Source organism: Parasteatoda tepidariorum, chromosome 7 (genome assembly GCF_043381705.1).
Source record: "Parasteatoda tepidariorum isolate YZ-2023 chromosome 7, CAS_Ptep_4.0, whole genome shotgun sequence".
Classification (NCBI taxonomy): domain Eukaryota; kingdom Metazoa; phylum Arthropoda; class Arachnida; order Araneae; family Theridiidae; genus Parasteatoda; species Parasteatoda tepidariorum.
The window spans coordinates 37,730,750-37,740,646 of NC_092210.1; the positions used below are offsets into that span (position 1 = coordinate 37,730,750).

At 33.7% G+C, this 9,897-nt stretch overlaps 1 protein-coding gene across 1 annotated transcript in view; it reads right to left on the reverse strand.

Annotated features, from left to right (window-relative positions):
• LOC107455621 (fatty-acid amide hydrolase 2-like) overlaps positions 1-9,897 on the reverse strand; it is a 23,987-nt gene that overhangs the window by 10,215 nt on the left and 3,875 nt on the right. The window contains exons 3-5 of the mRNA XM_071183293.1: positions 6,920-7,139; positions 2,153-2,362; positions 1,044-1,163 (exon numbers count right to left, since the gene is read on the reverse strand). Coding sequence (XP_071039394.1) covers positions 1,044-1,163; positions 2,153-2,362; positions 6,920-7,139 — 550 coding nt within the window. The remainder of the gene's footprint in view (positions 1-1,043; positions 1,164-2,152; positions 2,363-6,919; positions 7,140-9,897) is intronic.

Genomic DNA, 9,897 nt, shown 5'->3' on the forward strand with positions numbered 1-9,897 from the left:
ATATATATATATATATTGTGGTATGTTAATTTTAAGGCTTTTTAGCTTTCCTTCTTAGAATTCCTTTTAGAATTCTAACAGCCAGAAAGAAAGCAGTAAATTAGTTTTCTAATTTTTCTTTAAGAAAAGAAAACCTTGCAACAATTTTTTATTTATATGATTAATCAGGGGTTAGATTTGCTTCCTAGCACGTAAAGATGAATAACCAAAACAATTTGCTACCACTGTTTATTTTATTTATTAATCCGAAGTCACATTAACTTATCTGCGTAAGTCTCACGTTAGCGCAATGGAGGCTTGCTTGATTTAACTATATATAGCAATAAAATCAAAGTTTTAAGCCTAGTAATTAATCTCAAAACTTTGTTAAAACTAGAAGAAAAATTTAACATCTTATTCAAATTAAATCATATAACTCCGCATTCTTCGTAGCCACTTTCTGCTGGAAGCAATATTACCTAATATAATCTACATGCTGAGCAAGATATTAATTTATTACAATCCAAAATTTCACCTGATAAAACTGCATTGTGCAAATTGAAAAAATACTCATATTTCTCATTAATTTTTTATGTCATGAAACCATGTAAAAATTTTGCCAAAAATATAAAGTAACAAATTAAGGATTTGTTATATATGTCCTGAATTTACTTAACGCAGGTCTTTTTTCATCGTTATTTCATTTTCGTGTCGTATGGCATGTACAACAATAACATGTAAACAGTGAAATCTAAATCCATTTAAGTACAATAATTTGCGTTACATAATTTCGACAAATAAAAACAAAAATTCAAAGGCACACGAGTAAAAAAATCAAGAAGAGCCCCTTGACGCGCATTATGATATTTATAGGCATAGGTTGCTCACTCTTTTCATCAATCTGAATTAATTATCCATCTTTATAATGTGCCTTTGTAACCACTCCTCTGAGTCATCTTGTATACTGAGAGTACCGATTTACGTAAGATTCTGGAAGTGCATCACTTTCTCTAGCGTGAAATTTGAAAGAGATATGGCAACATGATACAGAATAACTGCCTCACCAGAAGATGGCTTATGTCCATATATTCCGCATAAAGATGATGGAATGCGAATGCTCCCTGCCATATCAGTTCCGATACCAATAACTGCCCCGGCAGAGGCAATGAGCGCTGCTTCACCACCTGTAAAACATAATAGCATAATATAACATAGTTGATCAGTGGTGTGTCTACTAAAAATGGTAAACACCTCATAAAGACTCAAAATCATAAAAACTCAGAAATAGGCTCCCATATTGAAGATTCATTACCAGACATTTTATTGCTGTCTTAAATATTTTTTTATTCTGTTCATCTAAGATACGAAGAATGATAAAACGCAGCAATGCAATTTGAGGGGAACACATTTTAAATATCTGCTAAGAGGGTGTGAACGATAGTCTTTTCAAAAACTACACCGAAGAATCCGTATATTATGACCTCCCTGCTAATAACATGTAGCACCACCTTTAGCCATCAAAACTGCTAGCACCCGCCATGGCATTGATTCCACAAGGTGCTGATAGGTAGTCTGAGGTATCTGATACCTAGCGCTCACCAACTGGTCCTGCAATTCCCTCACATTGCGAGGGGGTAGCGTGCACGAATTTGGTTTTCCAAGTAGGACCACAAATGCTCTATTGGATTAAGGACAGGCGAATTTTGGGGCCAAGACATTCAACCCGACAAGATTCGACCCGTATGACTTGGTGCATTATCCTGTTGGTAAACACCATCCCCCGCAGGAAAAACTGTTGTCATGAATGAGTGAACTATGTTCAAGTAGCTTGCAGACGTCAGGGATTGTTCTATGAGGATTATGGGTCCTAATGTGCCCCTTGAAAACATTGTTCCTGGGCGAGAAACCATGAAAATCTTGGCGAGCCCATTGTTACAGATGGAGCGGGGTCATAATGTAATGGCTCTTCAGTGTATATTTTAACTTTTTCAATGCAGTTTTATTTTGTGAAACAAATATTTAAAACAATTGACGTTTAACCACAAATGATAAACTTCTCAAGAGTTGAAAAGATTCTAAGCGGGCTCCCAAAGCTCTGTCATGTGGAATAGTTCCTGCTTTATAATTTTAAATTTGCCGTTCGTTCTAGTTGATTTAAAATTTACATGCTTACCTGAACTACCACCAGGTATCCTAGTGGTATCATATGGATTTTTGGTCTGCCCATATATTTTATTTACTGGATGGATCCAATAGCACAATTCCGGAACATTCGTAACGGTTACGGGAATTGCTCCAGCAGCTCTATAAAGGGCAGGGGCATCACCATCACTATCAGCAATGTTATTTCTTTCTTCATAAATCCCACAAGTTTGTCGTAAACCTTGATAAATAAACAGTTAGTTTTAATTTTTTTTTGTCTCCTTATCATTGCATGACCATTAACTATCATAAATCAAAACATTATTTACAAGCAATATTTTTTAACTTGAACTTATTTAAAAGACGATATTTCAAGACTTTTCATAGCAGAAACCTATCAAAGATGGTAAATTTCGTGGGATATTTTGAGTAATATTTTTAGATTCTACCTCGAAACACGAAAAACCTACTTTTTTAGTGATTTTGAAATGCAAGAAAAAGTCATATTTTATGTCACTTCAGAGGTTTAGTTTGTAAAATATTTAGTTTTTTATATTTTATTTTAGAACTTTTGTTGAGCAGCAGATTCAATTTAGGGCTTACGACTACCAACGCTCAACTCCGTAGCCTTGTAATTTTGAACCCAACCCAGAAGACAAAGAAACTCCAGGATAAGGAATTGGGAGAAATTTTCCTCCATGGAGGACTTTTTTAATGGAATTAAGCCCGCATTTCGTTTCATGGAGAGGAAAACCTTCCACGGTTAGTCTAACGGCAAGGGGACTCCAACCCATGATCCGTTTACCACTGAGGATATTTTACGTCTGCTCTGTAGTTAGTTCAAACCTTTGTTTCTTATCCCTGAAACAATTGGGAGCTTAGGTCTCGTTTTGGTATTTTGCCAGCAGTCTGATGCAGAAACAGCTTAAACATTGACAACAAGGTAAGATCTCCCCGGATGAAGCTGTTATCTATGTCAGGGCATTTCATCATTTTTTTCCCCATTTAATTATGATTTAGTGCTCCCTTGAATTTCAATTCAGTTATTTCTTCTTGAAATTTGCTTCATAAAAATTTAATGTAATTCTAATATTTAATATACCCACAGTAATGTGATTCCGTCACGAAATAAACGCCTCAAATTTTTTTATAAACTTTTTTTTATGCGGTACTTATTTATACTAACTACGCAAAAACTATAAAACTCTGAAACTAGAAATTACGAAGGTGTGTTGAGTGTACGATACAAGTGTTCAGAGAGCTCGATGAGACAAAAAAATTTAACATTCATTAATTAGTTCGAGAGTTGTAAACCGCTAAACTTGTAGGAAAATAGCGCGGTGGACGAGTTGCAACTCACTGAAGGGCAACTAGCAAATTTAAATTTGACAAGGCTGAAAATGCTATTTTTGTTTATGAAGTTAACGCAAGTTTGTTGCCCTTAAATCTATTTTATTCGAAAGTTATTACAGTTATTTCTTCTCTTTTTTTTGCTTCAATTAAGGACAATCCATCCACTGAAACAAATACTTGTTCCTCTCACGAGATCTTCATGTTATAAGCTAACGTTTGACTTGATGGGAAAAGTAACAAAAGGAAATAAATATTAACTAAAAAAATGTGAGAGATTAGATATTGCCAGATATAAGCATTCATATTTATATCGAGATTTATAAAAATATAAAATTTAAGGAATATAAAATCGTTTCCAATTTTAGCCATACACTCATTTCCAAAGGGTAAACTCGGAGCAGTAAAATGCAAAAAAAGCAGACAAATACTGCTTTAATGACAAGTAATGCTGCAGAAAAGTAGATGATATGTTTATTCGTGAAATAGAACAAAGAATAACATTCAAGGATGAAAACAATATTGAATTTGCATAAATTATATGGTGCCATATTAGAGTCTTTTACAAATATTATTTTTTAAAATTAAAAAAAAAAAAACTCGACATCAATATCGTATATAAGTACCCTTCATTTTTACACAGAATGTGATCGTGCTTGTTGCGAGGTGGCTAGTTACGTCAGAGTCCAGTGATCACCAAATTCATTTTCTATCAGCTTATAAATATGTGAAAGTTGCTGGAGGTAATGAAAAGAGTACACTCAGCTTAGTCGAGGGTATCCGAAAGATTTTTATTGGATTAAAATCTGGTGAGTAGACCGGCTACTCTAAACGCCAATACCCTCCTTATTCATACAGACGTCGACGATTGCAGCTCTATATGAAGGTGTGCGTTACCGTCCATGAAAAAGAAAGTAGTACCAAATGAATGCAGTGTATAATGGAGTCTTTTTAAAAAGAACTTCTTAAAGATACCGTAAATCCGTCACGTAACGCCGTCTATAGATGAGCAGGTGGTTGCATATCCCAATAAAATTTCTGCCCCGACCATGATGCTTCCACAGCAAAATGCGTGACGTTCTGCCGTCTATTGCGCTTGCCTTGTTCTTTCCTGAGCCTTACACTCTTGTTATTGAGCTGAAAACAAAATCTAAACTCATCCGAGAATATAACATTGCCCCAATCAGACACAATCCGATTCGCTTGCTTGTATCACCATTTTAATCAAGTCCTTCCGGATTGGACGGATAGATAAATTTACTGTCATGGCCCCCGAGCGTTTTGTCCTTTCCATGTGTGTAGTCTTTACTGAACAGTAGTAATATATACTGTCTTGCCTATGGCCGCTATAACCACAAAGTCACTCTTCAAACCCGCTTAGCTACAACAGCAATATGTCGATCTTCAAGGGGTCGTAATTCTTGGTTAACTGGCCTCAGGGCTTCGGACAACTGTTTGGCTTGTTTTGAATGTTTCCATAGTCATAAAATGGCGGAATGATGGACGCCGAAGGAGAGGACAAAATATGTGATAAACTGCCTTGCTTCAATGAATCCGACTACAAGTCAGTGATCAGAATCTTCTAGAAGACATAGAATCAAGTTTGGCTTCAAAAAAAATTTATTTATGTTTAAAACACCTTTTGTCGTCACTTTAATGCAATCAATTTTTTTCTATTTACTCGTGAAGAAATTTTAAAATATTACATATTTAAAAGTTTTAGAGATATTTTGAAAAGTTACATCTAATTCGGTATCAAGAAGATTTATTGTGCTCTGGAATATTTTATTCTGTCTTGAGACGAAAAATTAGGTGTCCCGAAGTTACCCTATCCCAGTAAAGAACACAGAAATCATGTTTTATACAAATTTCCTTTCCATTAAGATTAAAAATTTTCATACCATATTAAAAAAGAGCTGTTCAGATATGTCTCTCTACATTAAATGCAACAACGCTGTTGACGTACTGAAAGGATTATTTTCAATTATTAACATTAACACGTGATTTCTTCCGAATTCTAATGGGTTGAAAGTTTATCGCAATTTTCAATGCAAACATAAGATATTAAAGAAATGTCAATGAAGAATGTTATTTTTCATATTATACCATCAAAGATCAAGGAAAAACAGAAAAAAACCTTCAAAAAGGTAATTAACTTATATTCCGTAAAACTACTGTTATTTCCACTGAAAAATGTGAATACACTGAAATAAAAACCTAGCATTGAAATAAAAACCTACAATTTATAAAATCTCCTTCAAGAAAAACCCAGAATATTCCATTCCCGGGAATGAACTTTCTTTTTTACCACCTATCGCAATTCTACGAATATGTAATCTAATTTTTACCACGTTTTTATCAACTTCGTGTATGTCTGTTCGGGTGGAATTTTGTAATCGATTTTAAACTAACTTCCCGACTAGCTACAGACTTCAAATTTGGCATATAGTTCAGAATTGGATGACAATGCATGAAAATGAAGAGAAAAAAGACATAGAAAGTAAAATAAAATTTAAATTAAAGAAAAATAAATATTTCCGTGATTTTCTTTTGTTGTCGATTCGATTATTTCAAATTAGTGTCACATGTCAATTGAAAAGTTAAGTTTTGTGTACAGTGAGTGAAAAAATTGAGATTTTGGGAGTGAGTACAAAAAAAAATATAAATAATGTTTTTAAAAACCACGTTTTTGCAGTGGAGAATAATAATTAAAAAACAAAAATTTGAAAAACGAAAAACATGGGGCGCACGAAATATATAACAGTACATATACACATTTTCTTACTCATACACATGCACAACCACATCCACATGCATAGACACAAACATATTCCACATACACATCCACATTCAGATACAATTACAGATATACATACACATATTCTCATGAGCACACATACTGTTACTGTTATGTATTTCATGCGCCCCACGTTTTTCGTTTTTCAAATTTTCGTTTTTTAATTATTATTCTCCACTACAAAAACGTGGTTTTTAAAAATATTATTTTGATTTTTTTTAAAGAACTTAGATTGTATAGTTTAAATGGTCAGCTCGCCTTGGAATTGTTTTATATCTTTGTACACTTCATTTCGGTAAAATCAAAAGAAAACTAACAAGTTATCAGACTGCCACGATTTGCATGGAATTTAAAGTCATTTACGGACAAGCGGTGTTGTAGTCCAGCTCTGATTGTAGTCACCCAATTATTAAGAGAAGTCGTTAATTTCAAAACAAAAATTTTCTTCGTACATCTGCGCAAAATTATTGGAAATAGTATTGTTGAAAGTAACATTGAAGTAATGTTAGTATAAATTAATGAACATGTATTTACGCGGAGTTTGAGTTTCTATCAGCGTTCGATACTAAGACATATTAATTAAAATAAAACCTGTGACAACTTTCAAAAGAACTTATTTTTCTTCCTCAATTGCACAATCACTTAACTTACCTTCTATCCCCAATACTTCCTTGCAAGAAAAAGGAACTCCCAGAAGAGGCGTATCTTTTTTTATTTCTTCTGGAGTTTTCGCCACTTTTTCTAAAAATTGATCGATTTGTATTGCTTCTTTTAGTGCCCCTTCGTATCTAGCATCAGTTATAGCATTAATCAAAGGTTGCACTTCTTGAGCTCTTTTATAATAAGATCGAATAACATCTTCACATTTTAGCTGCAAAGTTATAGATATTAAATATTATCAAAAATGTTAATATTTTTTCATAGACTACAGTACCTTAAATTAAAAGGTTTTTATTTTCCTTTTTTTCTAACCGTCCATGAATAGCCTACTCAATTTGTAGCTTTGTGACTACTATTGTTCAACTTCGTAGTCTTGTAAATTTGAACCCATTCCAAAAGACAAGGGAACTCCTGGATCAAGTATTGGGAGAAATTGCCTTCGTGGAAGAATTTTTGATGGAAGAGGACTTTAGTGGATTTTTTTTTTTTTTACTAACCCGCATTTTGCGTTGCGTTAAGAGAAAACAACGAAAACCTTCCTCTGTAGGACTGGTGGCAAGGGGACTCTAACCAACACTTCCTAGAAGAACGAATGCCTCAGCACGGATCAATTTAGTAGTCCGACGTGACGAACATAAACTGCGCAGTGGTGGAAAATACGAAAGATGTCATTACGTTTGGACTAATAAAGGATCAAATTTCTTGTTTATGGTAACCCGTGCTAAGGCCTTCTCTTTTCTAGGAGGTATTGCTCTAACCCATGATCCGTCTATCACAACATTTTACGCCAACACTGTTGTCGGTGCGAGCAGAGTGCAGAATTCGTATCGATTAGCTATCACTAGGATTCGAACCCAGTTCACCTCATTAGATGGCGATCGCTCTATTCCCTGATCCACCGCGGCCCCTAAATTAAAGGCTTTTTTGAAGAAAAAAAACTGGAAAAAAATTTTTTTTTCATAAAAGTGTACATGCACCAGTGGCAGAGAATTGCGGAACAGCTTGCAAACCTATGCCAACTTAAAAGAAAGAGATTTTGCAAAAACTACTAATCTCTTTGAATTACTCAGGGCTTGGAATAGAGCCTTCGCCTCGCAATGAATTGAACTAGGTTTGAATCAAAACGGTGGATGGTTGATACGAATTCTGCTCCCGACTCGCATTGATTGCAGTACTGATAGTCAGAGATAGAGGGATCATGGGCCCCCTGGCCTTCAGACTAACCATGGGAGAGTTTCTTGTCTTTTTCCCCCATGTATAGCAGATGCGGTTAGTTCCATCAAATGCCCTCGACAAAGGCGAGTTTATCTGAATGCTTGATCCAGAAACTCCCTTGTCTTCTGGATTGGGCTCTAAATTATAAGGCTACGGAGTTGATTGTTGATAATAGTACACTCAGAATTGGGCAGTCTGTTCAATGCTGGTTATAACATAAAATAAGATAAAATATTTCTCTGTGCAGTTACTTAAGCGGAAAAGAGACAAAACTGGTTTTATCTCTTTTCCTCTTCATTTCCACCTTATTTTTTAAAGAAATGAATTACCATTAAGTACTATACTTCTTCCCCTTGATTATAACACATAATTCCTTACGAAACACTTGTAGTAACAATAGTAACTAGATCGTGGCAATAGCATCCATTTTATTCATCCCGTAAACACGAAAGTATTTCAACAGTTTAACTATCAATTCTTTCTCGGTTCCCGGTAATTTATAGTTCTGATTACTGTATTGCTGATACAGGGCAAACTGAATGGTATTAGTAAAGTCAACCCAATTCGCTAACTCTTCCCAACTTTAAGCTTAGCTCTAAGGTTTTAACAAAGTTAATTGGCATGATTGCACTTTTAAATTATTATACTTATGCTACCGAATCATTTTAATTTTTAAAAAAATAGCCGGTATTTATGTCATTCTTTTTCTGGAGTTCTCGAATATTTACACCATTAAAAGAAATTGCGATTCATTCGTATTTATTACAAGAAATTTTGACTTTTTTTCCTTTATCATTCTTGACAAGAATCGAGAGATGAATGAACAAGGAACATGCAAGTTTAATCTACTGGGGGGAGGCAGGCAAAACATGCTAATTCTTGAATTGGATAAAACAATATATCTTTCGCACTTTAGATTGAAAAAACTTTATATAATCGCTTTACATTTTAATTTTCTTTACTTTATACATTACTTTAATTTTTACTCGATATTTTACTTTAAATTTGAATTTATATTTTAATTAATAATTTAATTTGCTTTAAATTTTAATATTAATTTACACCTTTACATTTTACTATGTTTTATGTTTTTCAGTTTACTCCATATTTCACACTTTCACTTTATACTTTACTTTATACTTCACGTTTTACTTAACACTTTATTTCATATTTAACAATTTTATTGTTTTTGTTGTTTTCCACTATTCTTTATACTTTACGCTCTACTTTACAGTACGCTTTTCTTTTTACAATACTTCGCTATTTAGTTTACTTCATACTTTACTTTCTGTGTTACTTTGCACTTTATTTTCCACCTATTTACATTACACAACACTTCACTATACTTTTTAAAAGTAACATATCCATACATGCTTATAAAATTACTATAACACACAACAATAAGCATTGAAAAAATGGCGGATGATTTAAAGGTAAAAATTATAACTGTTAAAATTATAGGGGAAATAAAAGAGTGATAGTGTTAAAATTCTGGACTCCCAACTTTTCAACTCATCCCATTTCTGATATCCCCTGTACTCAAAAAGTTGAATCGCCAATCTCGTAATATATAGAGATCAGGGTCAAAACCCCATATGTTAAAAACGCTGATGCAATGAATAAATGTGTAAAAAGAAATAACAATTATTTACTACGATTATTAACGTTGCTGCGTTACGGTCATACGCTATTTGTCTTAATTGTTACTTTCAAAGGAGCAAGCAGGTATATATATATATATATTTCAAAACAAA